At 40.2% G+C, this 16,072-nt stretch overlaps 1 protein-coding gene across 1 annotated transcript in view; it reads left to right on the top strand.

Moving 5' to 3' along the window:
• st18 (ST18 C2H2C-type zinc finger transcription factor) overlaps window positions 1-16,072 on the top strand; it is a 73,421-nt gene that overhangs the window by 22,819 nt on the left and 34,530 nt on the right. Inside the window, exons 6-10 of the mRNA XM_059991707.1 lie at window positions 6,759-6,860; window positions 8,436-8,644; window positions 9,525-9,727; window positions 13,267-13,503; window positions 14,922-15,028. Coding sequence (XP_059847690.1) covers window positions 6,759-6,860; window positions 8,436-8,644; window positions 9,525-9,727; window positions 13,267-13,503; window positions 14,922-15,028 — 858 coding nt within the window. The remainder of the gene's footprint in view (window positions 1-6,758; window positions 6,861-8,435; window positions 8,645-9,524; window positions 9,728-13,266; window positions 13,504-14,921; window positions 15,029-16,072) is intronic.

Here is a 16,072-nt window from a genome sequence, read left to right as displayed (position 1 = left end):
AATTTCGGATGCAGGTTAAGCTTATGTTTTATGAAATTTATGTCCAAATAAATTTGATTCAAGACATTGAGCATTTTAAAATGCAACAGAGAGCATTCCCTTTGCCAAACTGCAAAGTCCATGGCCAAGCTGTGGGAAGAATTTGTGATAAAAAGGAGCAAATTGTAAAAGGACTGCAGCCTACACAAATGTGTTGTTCAGCACCCTGGAGAGGGAAACAGACTCACAGTGGGCAGGCATCACTGGCAAGATCCCTTCCATGAGAACCTGGATTTTGCAGTTGGTGATGAGTAATTATTGGATGCCTACAACATCAATATAGTTAACACAATAAAAATAAGGGTGTGTTCTCTATGCCAGGCGACAGAAGCTGTCTGTGTGCATGGAATTTTATGTAGAGTTGTTTGTAGATTCTGCTCCTGACAATAGGAGTGAAATTAGCTCCACTAAATGTTTTGCTTGGTGAATAATATGTCTATTCATCCAGCAACACCAAACATTTCATACAATAAGTCATTTTGAAAACAAATATATCAACTATTTGACTTTACAAATTCTTGGCTAGTTGACCCAGCTGCCACAAATACTGTGCCCTTATTGCATAACATTTTCAATCTGTATCTGAGAGCAATAATAGGATATTTAAAATATTTAAATACCCCAATTGTAAAATTATACACTTACACATATGGACATTTAAAGGCAGGCAGTGGTCCACTCAGCTTCACCCATATAATGTCTTGCTTTGTGTGGCACACAATTAGCATTCTTGACTGAGTTCAAGCAGAAAAGCAAGTTATCTGTTGGATAAGATAAAGAAACAGCTAAAAGTGGTAGGCTTGATATTAATTGTAAAGTATAGAAAGATGTCATTTTAAGATAGGGCAACTAAACATAAGATGCCCACTCTTACAATATTGCAATATAATTTTCTCCCACATCACTTTGGATGTATAACTATTGTTCATCAGACCCCCGAGCCTCTTTGTTGGAAAGATCGTACAGCTCTGTCAATCATAAACACAAGACATTCTGCAGAATGAGATGCAGCTCAGTCAAATTTGCTGGTAGAATTCGTACTGATTCATTGATCAGCAAACCGTGATGTTTAGGCTGAATACTCTTAAGACTGTAATGCAAAACCCTGATTTTGAGATGTAAATAATTTCCAGTCAAAGCACCTGCAATGAAATTTTAGACCAAAGTCTTCATAGGACAGGATGGAAGGGAGGCTTGAACTTCAATTAGGTGGATCCACTAAGCTTTCATCTTCATTATTTTTTTATTATTACAACAAAGGGAACACCAGTCAACCTAAAACACAAGCCAGGTCTTTTTTCATATTTTTTGTTAAATTGTCTACAGATTCAAAATGGGAGTGTTATGGTCCGGTCCAGAACCCGCATTCCAGGTCTTGATCTGGTCCGTGGGCTCCGGACTCCAGGTCTTGTAGCCATCCCTCCTTTCATCCTTAAACCCAAATAGGATCATTTTGGCTTAATGAGGCACACCTGATGCCTATCGGCTGGGAGGTGTATATAAGGGGCTCTGGGACTGAGTTTAGTTGGGGGGATTGTTTTGTTTGTCTATTCTATTTTGACCTGGTTGTCCTGTTTGTGTGGGTTGCCCTGCTTACCCTGTTCAGCATGCTTGCCCTGGCTTGGAGTACCCACTGTTAATCACCTAGTTCTGTAAGTCTGTTCTTGTAGTCACCCTGGACTGAGCTCCCTTCTGATCCCTTGCCTCTGTTGGGTATGCAAGCTGGACTGCTGTTGCCTAGTGGGGGACTCTGACACTTTCCTACCCCTCTCTCCTGATGGGTTGTGCCCTGTACCTGCCCAGGTGCCCTGTGACTTGCCCAGGCCCTTGTGTTCCTGCCTGGGAGGCTGGGCCCTGCCCAGAAGTTATGTGGCCTGTCCAGGGGGCTATCCTCCTAGTATTCCTTGTCCCATAGATGCATCCTCTAGCCTAGCCAGGGTCCTGCCTTGCTATAAACTATCTCTGAACCCCAGGATCACCTTTGAATGCCATGTCCATCATGCATGCCATGGTCTCCCCACCTTGTTCTATCCTTTAGTTGTTCCTGTCCTGCCCCTAGTACTTCAGTGCCTGTGTCCTGCATTTGGGTCCAGTTTCATGTCCCCTTGTGACAGGGAGAGTACTTGAGGTGAAGACAGTTGCAAGAAACATAATGTTGTGGTAAGAGGTGATTTTTCCTTTCTGTGTCTTGACTAGGACTCCCAAACTGTAAAAGGTTGGATAAGATAGTTTATCAAAAGTGTTCATGAAAAGTTTCTTTAATCAATATACGGAGGTTGCAACTAGAGAGAGTGTAATACCAGATCTCCTATTATCAGACAACAGGTTCAGGGAACCTTTCTTTTACACAGATTTAGGGAATCTTAATCAGTGACAGGTTACATTGGAAAGTTCATTTTGGATGTTACTGTGATTAAACACTACTACTGGGACAAAATGGAAAACACAATGAATTGCTGAGGTTTGTGCATTACTTAGACACTGTTGTAAGTTGGGGGACAGGATGACTTGGTCAGCAAGATGCCATATCTCTTATCTCACAATCAACTTCCAATCTATTCAGAAGATTTTCCCTTTGCTAATAAGTTTGTTAAATCTCATTGACTGTTGGATGTTGCATAATATAATACCATTCACATTTTCATCCCTTTATTTCTCAGTTCTGTCCATTTAGCCTCAGTAGATGATCTCTCCAGTCAGTCTATTCTGAGCAAAGCAGTGACATTTTCCCTGACTAGTAATGCCACCCTTCCCCCTTTAATCCCCTCCCCCACTCTACCACATCTAAAACAACAACTCCAGAACATTGAGCTGGTGGTCCTGCCCCTCCTGCAATCAAATATCACTAATGGCTACAATGTCATAATTCCATGTGCTGGTCCATGCCCTAAACTCATCTGCCTTTCCTACAACACTCCTTGCATTGAAATATACACAACTCAGAAAATTAGTCCCACCATGCTCGATTTTTTGATTCCTGACTTAATATGTAGCTTTAACAACATCTTTCCCCAGAACCGCTCCACTATCTTTAACACAAGAAATACTGCAGGCCACATACACAAAATGCTGGAGGAACTCAGCAGGTCAGGCTGCATTCATGTACAAACTGTCTGGAAGGGAAGGGGAAGATGCCAGAATACAAGGATGGGGGAGGGTAAGAAGGATAGCTAGAAAGTGGTGGATGAAGCCAGGTGGGTGGGAAAGGTAAATGGTTGGAGATGAAGGAATTGATAGGAGAGGAGAGTGGGTCATAGCAGAAAGGGAAGGAGCAGGGACACCAGGGGGCGGTGATAGGCAGGTGAAAAGAAGTGAGAGGCCAGAGCATTAGAGGAATATAAGAAGAAGAGAGGGGGAGTGAAATTTTGTCTATCGGAAGGAGAAATCAACTTTCATGGCACCTGGTTGGAGGCTACCCAGATGGAAATGAGATGTTGCCCCTCTGCCCAGAGGGTGGTCTCATCATGGCACGAGAGGAGGCCATGGACTGACATGTCAAAATGGGAATGGGAACATTGGGCCACCAGGAAGATCTGATTTTTGTGGATGAAGTAGAATAGTTGTGGCAACAAAGCCACATCTTGGGCATTAGATAGAATAGTCAGTAGATTTACGGGTGAAGTGTTGCCTCACCTGGAAGGACTGTTTGGAGCCCTGAATGGATATTTGCAGAACTTTATCACCCTTTGTCCTTGTCTACAGAACTGTTTGTTCTCCTAACAAATGAATTCCTTATCACTACAGCTCATCTCTCCTTTCTTTTCCCTCCTGAGCCGCAGAGGCAGACTCAGTGCCAGAGACCTGACCACTGCTTCCTTCCTCGTCTAGGTTATTCTCCACAACAGCACCCAAAGCAGTGTATCTACTATAGTGAGAAAGAGCCAGAGTGGTACTCTGCACTGGCTGCCTATCCCCTTGCCCCCTCCGCACATCACCTGTATCCTGCACCTTGAGTATCCCTGCATCGCCTGTCTATCAAACACTCGGCCTCCTGTCTGATTCAGAGTTCATCCAATTCTTTAACATGGTCTAAAAGAAGTTGCAGCTAGATCCTCTTCTTACAAGTGTAGTTATCAGAGACACTGGAGGTCTCCCTAACTTCTCACATCTCACAAGAGGAGCATTCCATTATCCTGCCTGGCATCCCCATGGCTCTAACTCTGCAATAAGAAAGAAAGAAAATTGTGAAAAAGTCTTTCTACAGCCTCTGCTTCTCCTTACCAAAGCCTCTGTGAGCCACACCTCAACTTCCCACTCTAACACTGCTCCACTCACACAATGGCTGCTCCACTTAAACTTAATGTCTTTTTATTGGCCCTTGACCAAATACCTAGTTACGCACAATTGAACATCTCCAAGGGAACCAAGGGAAATCAGGTAGGCTAAATAAAGGCATGATGTTGCTCTAGTAGACAAGGTGAAGGAGAATTCCAAGGGCTTTTACAGATATATTAAGGGCAAAAGCAAACTAAGGGTCATAATTGGTCCTCTGGAAGATCAGAGTGCTCATCTATGCATTGACCGAAAAGAGATTGGGGAAATCTTAAATGGATTTTTTGAATACGTATTTACTATGATACAGACACAGAATCTTTAGAAGTGAGGCAAGACAGCAGTGAAGTCATGAAACATACAGATCAAAGAGCTGGGGTTATTTGCAGTCTTAAGGGAAATCAGTGTGGATAAATCAGGACCTGATCAGATGATCTCTTAGACTCAGTGGGAGGCAAGTGCAGAAAGTTCAGGGGCCCTAGCAGAGACACTTAAAATGTTCTTAGCCTCTGGTGAGGTGCCAGGGGATTGAAGGATAGATAATGTTGTTCCTTTGTTTAGGAGAGGCTCTAAGAATGCATCAGGAAATTATAGACTTGTGATCCTGAAATAAGTGGTGGGTAAATTATTTGAAGGTATTCTAAAGGACCGGATGTATTAGTATTTGGATAGACAGGGAATAATTAGGGATAGTCAACATGGCTTTTTGTGTAGGAGGTTGTGTCTAAACAATCTTAAAAAAACATCAAGAAAATTGCCAGGAAAGTTGATGAAGGCAAGGCAATAGATGTTGTCTACATGGACTTTAGCAAATCCAGCATGGATCTGTAAAAAGGTTTATCGCTTGGCACATTTCCCTGCAAGCAAACAAAACGCTACACCTGCCCATTTACTTCCTCCTTTACCTTCCTTACCTTCATTCAGGCTCCAGTCTTTTCAGATGGCAATACTTCACCAGCAATTATGTTGGGGTCCTCTACATTGGCAAAATCATTCACTGGGGGGGGCCACCTTTGTTGAGCACCTCCACTCCATTAGCTAACTGCAGAATTTTCTGGTGCCCAACCATTTCAATTCTATCCCCATTTCCTTTCAACATGCTAGTCCATGGCCTACTCTTTTGCTAAGATGAGAACACTTTCAGGGTAAAGGGACAACACGTCATATTCCATCTATTTAGCCTCCGGCATGATGACATGAACATCAATTCCTTCTTCTACTAAAAATTTCCCTCCACTTCTCTTTTCTTCTATTCCCCACTCTTCCCTATACCTTTTCCACCCACCTGGGTTCACCAATCATCTTCTAGCTAGATAACACAAACATCTGCAGATGCTGGAAATCCAAAGCAACACACAAAATGCTGGAGGAACTCAGCAGGTCAGGCAGCACCTCTGGAAAACAGTAAAGAGTCAACGTTTCGGGCCGAAACCCTGGAAGGATTTTGGCCTGAAACATCAACTGTTTACTCTTCCAGCTAATCCTCCTTCCACTGCCCCCATCTTTTTATTCTGGAATCTTCCCCCTTCTTTTCCAGTCCTGAAAAAGGGTCTTGGCCCAAAACAGTGACTGTTTATTCAAAGTTCAAAGCAAATTCATTTTCAATGTACACATATGTCACAATATACAATGTTGGAATTCATTTTCTTGTGGATGTGCTCAGTAAATCCAAGAAACATAATTGAGTCAATGAAAGACCACAACCAACGTGCAAAAGACAACAAAATATACAAACAGGAACAAAGAAGTAATAATAAATAAATAAATAGATAGATAGATAAATAAATATCAATAACGTGAGTTGAAGAGTACTTGAAAGTGAGTCTATAGGTTGTGGTAACACCCTAGAGGTGGGACGAGTGAGGTTGAGGGAAGTTATCTCCAGTGGTTCAAGAGTCTGATGGTTGAGGGGTACTATCTGTTCCTGAACCTCATGATGAGGGTACTGTGGCTTCTGATGGCAGCAGTGAGAAGAGAGCAAGCCCTGGGTGGTGGGAGTTCATGATGTTGAATACTTCTCCCTGTGACAGCGCACCGTGTAGGTGTGCTCAGTGGTGGAAAAGGCTTGACCCATGATGGACTGGTCTGCTCCATTACATTTTATAGGACTTTCTGTTCAAGGGCATTGATGTTTCCATACGATGTGATGCAACATTCCATTCCGTGATGCAACAGTCAATGTACTGTCTGCTGCACAGATATAGCAGTTCGTCAAAATTTTAGAGGTCATGCTGAATCTTCTCAAACTTCTAAATATGTAGACATGCTGTCATGCAGGTCAATATGACGAGATGGATAAATAGTTTGGCACAGACTAGATGGGACAATGAACCTGTTTCTGTTCTGTAATGTTACGTGATCCTTTGCTGCTTGTAAGTTGCATTCATCTTGTTGATCTTTGTGACTCCTTAACTAATTTACACTTAAGTATTTTATTTGTTTCATAGTCTCTCAGGTTGCCCTATTGCTGCAGCAGAGAAACTGGCCAAATCACAGGACAAACAGAATGATCTTACAAGGATTGGAGAAATCTCAGACCAAATGTTCAGGTAGTCACATTTTTCACCATTTCCTTGGAGTCATCAATGCTGCTCATATGATCCGGTCAATTTTAAAAGCATGGTGGATAATATCAACTGCACTGCCTGGATAACATTTCATAAAAGAAAATCTCAATTTGTTTTACCTGATTATGACAACATTGATATTAAAAAAGACACAGAACCATTTAATATATAATGTTTTATATTTTTGGATATTTACTATGGAAGCTTTATTATTTAGAACATTTAAAAGACTGTCATATAATTCAAAAAATAGAACTTGAGTCAGATAGTGTTCAATGTGTCAAGGAAAATTAGATGATTTATTGATATAACCAGAAAGTTTATTTGCACATATTTTGGGTCAATTTTACAACTTGTGCATCAAACATCTTCTTAGATTCCATTCTGGAACGTCCACTTGCAATTGACACATTTGCAGTTTGGATTCTGTCAGATTGGTACTCGAGGAACCAAAAGGGTCCTACCGCCAACTCTGTCTCCTGAGCAGAACAACCCAGCCCACCTCGGTGAAGCCCCAGAAAATCACATGAAGTGTAAAGGAGACAAGGGCCAAAAATGAAACCTTACTTATTTCTTTCTCTGGGCTGAACATCAGGAAATAGATGCAAAACAGAGGATAATTGTGGTGCTAACAAGTTCAGAAAGAGAGAAGGAAGTGAGTCAGCAGCACTGCAAACCACAGAAATTCTGCTCTTTTTTGGGTAGGAATCCAGTTGCAGTTGAGACCGTGACACTGTCACCTGCAGCAGATTCTACTCCTGTGTGCTGTCCTAGATTTCATATTAGTCTCAAAACAAATGATCAATACTAAGACCATCAGACCATAAAAGACATAGCAGCATAATTAAGCCACTCAGCTGATCGAGTCTGCTCTACTATTCCACTACTATACTATCTCTCTCAGCTCCCTTCTCCTGACTTCTCCCTATAACCTTTGACGCCCCTAGTAATCAAGAACCTCTCAGCCTCTGCTTCAGATATACCCAATGATTTGACCTCCACAGCCGTTGTGGCTATGAATTTGGCAAATTCAACACCCTCTGGCTAAAGAAAAAAATTTCTCATCTCTGTTCCAGAGGAACATTCTTGTATTCTGAAGGGTTGCCCATCATCAGTTGATTAAGGTATCAATACTGCTTTTAGTTTTTACCCCATTTAAGGCTATTGTGTTCTGCAAAGTGATGGTTCATCCTTTGCATATTCTGACTATTCATGTTGATTGGTTAAGCTGTTACTGGCAAAGGCACTTCTGTTACCATATTCTCCTCCGTCATGTTTGGCTGTCAGTCAATGTGGACTGATGTGTTACACATGTACTTCCCAAAATTTCATACAAGCTTGGAATAAAATTCCTGTTTTGAATATTCAAATGTTGGCTTATCACAGGCAAAATATAACCAGTTTTTGTTGCTCCAGTGTGCCACCTGCTGGGACATGTAAGGAGTGACAACAGCTGAGAAGGGCCGGAGTGCCTCACTGAAAAACATGCAGCTTACATTGGCAGGAAAGGAAATAAACAAACAAACTTCGTTTATGGTGTTTCTGTCCTTTGCATAGGCCTATGTGTCTGGTGAAACAAATGGAGATTACACAATTGAGCTATGCATCCTCTCAGCCAATCAGCACATGCCATACCAACATATCTAAAGAGCTAGACAAATACACCAAGGCTCCGTTTGATTATGCCAGCTTCGATGCACAAGTATTTGGAAAACACACTGTAACATCAAAAGTGCAAGAATGGGAAGCTGTTCAATTTTGTGAAGGTAAGTATTGAAGAACAAATTGAAGCCAGTAAAGAATAATAATGGAATGCTAGAAATCATTAATGGATAATAGAGCGGTTTATTTCCCCTTATCTCCCAGAATTACTCTGTCCTGCATTAAAATTCCAGGAAATTCGTAGCAGTCTCATGTTATTTTTCCGGGAGATTTCTCAATTCCTTGTAAGTGTTGATCTTCCAACGAATTCCCCTCTCACCCATCCACCAACCAGGTGAACACTAGGAAATGGAATCTACGTATCACCTCCCAGCTTCTCACTTTATCCATGACCCCCCACCCCCACCTCCCCCCCATCTTGCTTCTCCTACAACCTTCTAGCTTATACTCCTTCCCCTCTCATCAACCCCCCTTCCTTTCTGGTCCTGATGAAGCATCTCAGCCTTAAATATCAACTGTTTATTCCTCTCCATAGATGCAACCTGACCTGCTGAATTCTCTCAACATTTTGTGTGTTGCTCTGGGTTTCTAGCGTCTGCAAAATATCTTGTATTTATGGGCTAATAGATTCATTGGCTTCTCACTGTCAGGGAGAAAATGGCCATTCTGCTGAAGACTAATATGTATCTTACACATTGAATGGGATTAAGATATAATCCCAAGACTTTTTTGTCACAAATACAGTTAAGAAATCTGCATTTTAAACTGAAATTTGAAGTATAGACACTTCTAATCATATAATCTCCTGTTTCTTCTCATCTTTCCCTGTCTATTTTAACTATTCTAGTTTTACTTTTATCTTTGTACCTGTTAATTCAATCGGAGAAGAAAATAGTTTAAAAGTTGAATAATAGATTGAATTGTATAACGCAGTCAAGTTACTGCATAAATGTTAACATAAATTTCACCTGTATCTACTGCCAGCTAAACAGTTTACAAGTCCAGTGACTTCTTCCAGCCGACTGCCTAGAGCCTCTGTTCAAAGTCCATGCCATTCCAGTATCTACACTTATACTCACGATACTGAAGCCACTCATATAGCAGCTGCAGCTATCCTCAACCTATCCACTCGCTGCAGAGAAATGCCGCAGAACCTCTCCACAAAGCCTCAGGATTTGTCGGCTAAGGTGAGACAATTCATCTTAAACCATGGGTTCAAACAATGAAACATGTAAGCAGAGAAAATGGTTGAAGGAGGCAATGAACTCCAAATGTTATAGCAATTCTCATACCAATTTCTTCATTTATACATATTGAACTTAAATTCTTCCTGATGGCAGCACTGAGAAGAGAGCACTGTGTGGTGGGAGTCCATCCCAAGTAAAGCCCTCCCCACCATTGAGCCCATCCACATGGACTATTGTCGTAAGAAGTCAATGTCCATCGTCAAGGATCCCAACCACTCAGGTCATTCTCTCTTTTCACTGTTGCCATCATGAAGAAGGTACAGGAGCCTAAGGACTAAAACCACCAGGTTCAGGAAAAGATTTTGCTCCTCAACCATTAGGCTCTTGAACCAGAGGGGATAACTTCACACAACCTCCCTTGCCAATCACTGATCTGTTCCCATAACCTATGGACTCATTTTCAAGAACTCCTCATCTCTCACTCTTAATATTTATTGCTATTTATTTATTATTATCATTATTATTATTTCCTTTTTTCCTTTCTTTTTATATTTGCACAGTTTGTTGTCTTTTGTACACTGGTTGTCCATCCTGTTGGTGTGATCTTTCATTGATTCTATAATGGTTATTTGATTTATTGAGTATAGCCATAAAATATTAATCTCAAGGTCAATAATAAATTTACTTTGAACTTTGAATTCTGAAGTTCAAGTCGGAGTTTGAAAAAAATATTAGAATCTGAAACTACAACCTTACTGGAACTACATTTATGAAACATTCTTATAAAATGGCTTATAAATCTCATGGGTTGTATTTGGCTCATCAGCCATGAATTTTTCCATGCAAAAAGTTGAAAAGGTTTTAAGACATAATGGTTCATCCAGGCAAGGAAAAGACTGCATGGAAGGCTGGAATTTCTCAAAATGGATATTTCTTTTGATTGTCTTAAAAGAAGAATCCTTGACACATTTATACAGCATGTTATTCTCACAATTTTTTATTTTAATGAATGGCTTAATTCTTCTGACAGCAACAACATGTATGTGCCTAATTCCTTTAATAGCATACAATAAAAATGGCATTTGAATGTTGACATATTAATTTCTAATTATGCCAACATTCACCTTTCAGCTATTGAGATTAATTCCATTTTCCTTAAGTTTGAATAAAGCTTATGTTCAACATGATGTCTGACGTACAATGGCATTGTTGAGGCAGGTGCTTCCCCACAGCTCTGCAAACCCAGGTCTGATCTTGATCACTAGAGCTGTCTGTGTGGAGTCTGCACATTCTCCCTGTGACTACAGGGTTTCCTGATTTCCTCCCATATTCTGAACTTTTGGTTAGTCTGTAGGTGAGTGTTAGGATCAAGAAGGGCAAATCAAATAGGATTAGTATATATGTAGTATTCTCACTCATTTTCATAGTTATAATTCTGTCTTTCTTGATAGAAGTTATAAATCTGGATTACTATATGTGACCTATGAAAATGGAAGGCTTCCAGGATTATGGTTGGGTTGGCACCTCTATAGCCGTATTAAACAGTTAGTATGGTTAATTGTTAATTGTTAATTGACCTGCTGCATCCAACTTCCTATACCATCAACTATTCTATAAGCCATGTACAACAGAAAAAATGCCTCACAGATGAAGAACGTGCCTATGCTGCACTCTGAGATATCTGTTCACTGGTCCTTGGACAGGAGATAGTTTGACAAAGGAAGGACTCGGCTGTGAATGCCATCCCAATTGATATAGTGCCATATTATCCAACTCTCATTGCCCACCATATTCTCTGACTAAAAATCAAAATTGGCAATATTTTATGTTTCCTTTGAGGGAGCCATGATCATCCCCCAAGTCTAATATTTCCATCAGCTGTTAAATAACAGCAGTGGGTCACTTTGCTATCACTGACAAAATGGCTTAATGTGAGAGAAAAAACATCCTATAGACACTCACCCCTGTTTGTATCGTGTGGTGTGATGGGAACAGGAGGTTTGTGTTACAGGAAATCACAATATGAATAGTTTCCAGGAAAAACAACCACATCATGGGGCCTTAGGGAATACAGGGAAACAGAAAGACCTTTTTGTAAAGGTCCAATGATCCCTGAAGATGCCAGCCCAAGGCAAAGAATTTAAGACCAGAGGGTTGTGAAAAAGCATTCTAAATCATTGGTAATACCTCTATTATGGGTTCTGGTCAGCACACTACAGGAAGAATATAATTGCATCAAAGAGGGTGCAGAAAAGATTCACCGGCATGTGACATGAGCTGGAGCATTTCACTCATGAGGAGTGGGTTTTCTTTCCTTGGATCAGAGGAGACCCGTGATGAAGATGCCACAGTAATTTACAAGTATAGAATTCAGTAATGAATCTAACCGTAAACCATAATTACCAAGTTTCTGTTTTCATGCTTTGAAAAGTGAAAACAAATCTTTTTATCAATATTTGAAAATACATTTACAGTATAACCTGCATCAAATCTGTGAGAACAGGACAATGGAAGTTCACCAAGACCCTCAATGCCAGAAAGCATTGGAGGGGCATGAATTGGGTAGTTTTTAGAAAAGGTTTTTCGTGTAATGGAAGCTTCTAAAACTGAACACCATAGGTTTAAGATGGGTGGGGGATGGTGGTTGGGCTGGAGGTGGGGTAAGTCTAGAGAGGATGCAAGAAAATATTTTTCAGTAAGAAGGTGGTTAGAATCTGGAATGTACTGCCTGAAGAAGTGAGGAAATCAGATACTTTCAAAGCACTTAGGTATCCGACGAGCACTGAAGTTGCCAATGTATTTGAAGGCCATTGTGGTGGAAGATTGGTTAGGATAAATGGGTACTTGATAGTTGTCATGGTCAAAGAGCCTTTGTTTGCACTATGTTCTTGCCACCACTAGGAGACTGTTGCATTAGTGAAGCACTTTAAATTCTTAACAAGATGCAGATCGATAATTCCATTTTATTTTTTTATAATTGTTTTATTAGAACATTGAATAGAATCTGGGAATTATGTCATTTTAAATGAATTAACGCTTATGGACAGCAGACTGAATTTTGCTAGAGGTCTGTTAAGTGTCTCACATGGTAACATTGCAAACAGTTTAGATGCCATCCAACTAAAATAAAGCTAATTGTAAAGCATAATAACTGTCTTCTCAAATCATGCTTTGAAAACCAAAAGCAAATCTTTTTCTTAGTATTAGTTATACATCTTAGTCATTAGGTCAAGAAGGGCCTTAATGCCACAAATTTCTACAAAAAATAGTTACTGTTAAATCCCTGTTGAAGGATCAGAGTTTTTTGTTGCAAACTTTGAGTTCTGACAGATGATGAAATTTCTTATTGAATCACTGGATTAAATTTCCATTTAAAGAAACGTGAAAACTGTATAACCACATTGCTGATTGATCTTCTGAAATGTATCATCAAAGTAATGTAACCTCTCTAATATAGCACAGTAGATCCCCCTTTAATAGAGTACTGTTGATCACATACAATGGCAAATAATAATAGTTATGGGAATTTCTTAATACAGAACACAGACATAGAAGTGGATGAAAATGGAACTCTCGACCTAAGCCTGAACAAAAATAGAAACCGGGACAAGGTCACCACTTGCAGCTCTGCAGTAACCACACCAGAATCTCCCCCACCGTACCTAAACAGTATCTTGATAACTCCTCAGTACTACCAAGCACTGTGCGAACAAGAAGGATGGGATGCACCTGTTAACTACACTAAAGCACAAATACAAAAGGATGAGGATAAAGAGGTAACTCAAAGGGCTTTCTTTCTGATAATTCATGAAGTCTGCGTAGACTTGCAAGTTGCTGTTGCCAGGCGCTCTGGTGTAGATTCAATGTTAATTTTATTTCATTTGTGAAAGCAAGCTCTTGTGGGGATTTTGTTATCCATTATTTCCATCGGAGCAGAAGCTACAGAAGTCCAAGTCTGGAAAGCACAGCTGCAATCCATTACTTCCAATGTATTCATTATCATTATTTCTCTACAACCACAACCTTCCACTTGAATTTTACATTAAAATACATGATTTAAACCTTTACATTACAGATTAAGTTGTGGTCTATGGGGGTCGTAATTTATTGTAAGAATAATAGTAAGGCTACTGGCATTCACTATTATTTTACACAAGCTGACTCGTAGCATTAGCAAGCATACATAAACATGACAATCTAGTTGCAGTCTGAGATGTATCATTCTTCCATCATCTGCCCACTTTGAAGCATGTACTATTCATGACTGCATAGTGTCAAGACATAGTGTTAAGACATAACACATAGTGTTATGTTGGCCTGCAGTTTTCAACTGCTTGCACTTTCCTTGGCACAATTTCCCTGACATTACACAAAACATTGTCGAATTTGAACTGCAAATTACAGTTGCTTCAACTGGAGGTTTAGTAATCTTCTCCGCTAGTATTAAAAACTTTATACCAAATGCAGATTCCACCCACAAACCTAGCAATGGCCCTGGGGAGATAAACCATGACTAGGGCTTCTTGCTAATTTCATTTGGGTGGCATTGGATTTTTTTTTAGTCTTTCAATGACACCACAATGATAAAACTGGATCTTTTAAGCAAGAATAATTGGTAGCTATTTTTGAACATTTGACTGACCAGAACTGAATTAGAAAATAATTCTGTACCTTTTATAAATGAAAGCTCATTGTTAGAGAGTTAGTCATAGGGGTGAATTAATGCCGTGTTTCAATGATGTGATTGATGCTGTCCTTTAATGGACAGAATTCCCTGTTTATCATTACATTTATGGCCACTGACATTTGGCAACAGTTTAACAAAGCTGCACTTTTTAAATTCTCAACCCCCCCACCACCCCATGGTCTCACAGATCAGCGTTGACTTTTAATTCATGAAGCTCCTGTAACGTGGGATAAGTTATTACATTATGGACAGATAAAAGCAAATAATTGCTGTCACCAATTGAGAAGTTTTCATTGAAGAAATTATATTTATTAATTTTATATTTTAAATTGAGGTCCAAAAGTGCTGTTCTTTGTCAGATTTTGCAATCAAGTATATAGATTTGTGTGTGAATTAATAGCACATACAGCAGTGTTTTCCCTGAAAGGAATGCTATTTTGAGTGCTGGAATGGCTGACAACACCCAGACACTTCACCACCTTGTTGTCTCATTTATTGTACTTACAGAAAGAAGACATTGGTCCAGAGGAAGAGAGGAGATATCCTGGGGAGGTCACGATCCCTAGTCCTCAGTCCAAAGTTCCAAACAAAGACTCAAAGAAGGAGCTAATTACGTGAGTTGCAGTGCACCATTTATTCTCTATGTGTATGATGTAGCACTAAGCAAATAAAATCACAAACACTCAGGACGTTTACAGCATGGAAGGTAGCCCTGAGGCTTGCTGTTCTGAAAGTGCAATCCAGCTAGCTCCATATCCCTTCTCTCTCCCACAAGTTCTTCTTAGAACCATAGAACATTACAGCACAGAAACAGGCCTTTTGGCCCTTCTTGGCTGCGCTGAACCATTTTTCTGCCTAGTCCCACTGACCTGCACCTGGGCCATATCCCTCCAAACCCCTCTCATCCATATACCTGTCTAAGTTTTTCTTAAATGTCAAAAGTGAGCCCGCATTTACTACTTCATCTGGCAGCTCATTCCACACTCCCACCACTCTCTGCGTGAAGAAGCCCCCTCCCCTAATGTTCCCTTTAAACTTTTCCCTCTTCACCCTTTACCCATGACCTCTGGTTTTTTTCTCCCCTGGCCTCAGTGGCCTCTTCTTCTGACTAACAATTATCCAACTCAACATTATGAGTCTGCCTCTATTATTGCCTTGCTAATAAATTTCAGTCTCTATCACTCATTGTGTAAAAACATTTTGCCTTATGTGATTTTTTGCTTCATTTGTCTGCTGCCTTACTCTATGCCCCTGGCTCTTAACTCACCCTCAGTAGAAGCAGCTTCTCTCTATCTAATGGCATTCTAATTGGTTGCATCACTGCCTGGTATGGAGGGGCAACTGCACAGGATCAGAAAAATCTGCAGAGGGTTGTAAACTCAGCTAGCTCCATCACGGGCATTAGTCTAGCTCCCATTGAGGATATCTTTAAAAGGTGATGAGTCAAAAATGTGGCATCCATCAATAGGAGCCCTCATCACCCAGGACATATACTCTTCTCATCAAAGAGGAGGTTCAGCGAGCCTGAGACACATGCTTAATATTGTAGGAACAGCTTCATTCTCTCTGCCATCAGATTTCTGACCAGATAGGAAATCTACCTCATCATAATTTTGCTCTCCTTTTACACTACATATATATATATATAGCTTATTACA

This window comes from Hypanus sabinus, chromosome 1, assembly GCF_030144855.1.
Source record: "Hypanus sabinus isolate sHypSab1 chromosome 1, sHypSab1.hap1, whole genome shotgun sequence".
Lineage (NCBI taxonomy): Eukaryota > Metazoa > Chordata > Chondrichthyes > Myliobatiformes > Dasyatidae > Hypanus > Hypanus sabinus.
Note: the sequence above shows the minus strand (reverse complement) of the source record. Positions and strands in the feature narration are given on the sequence as shown.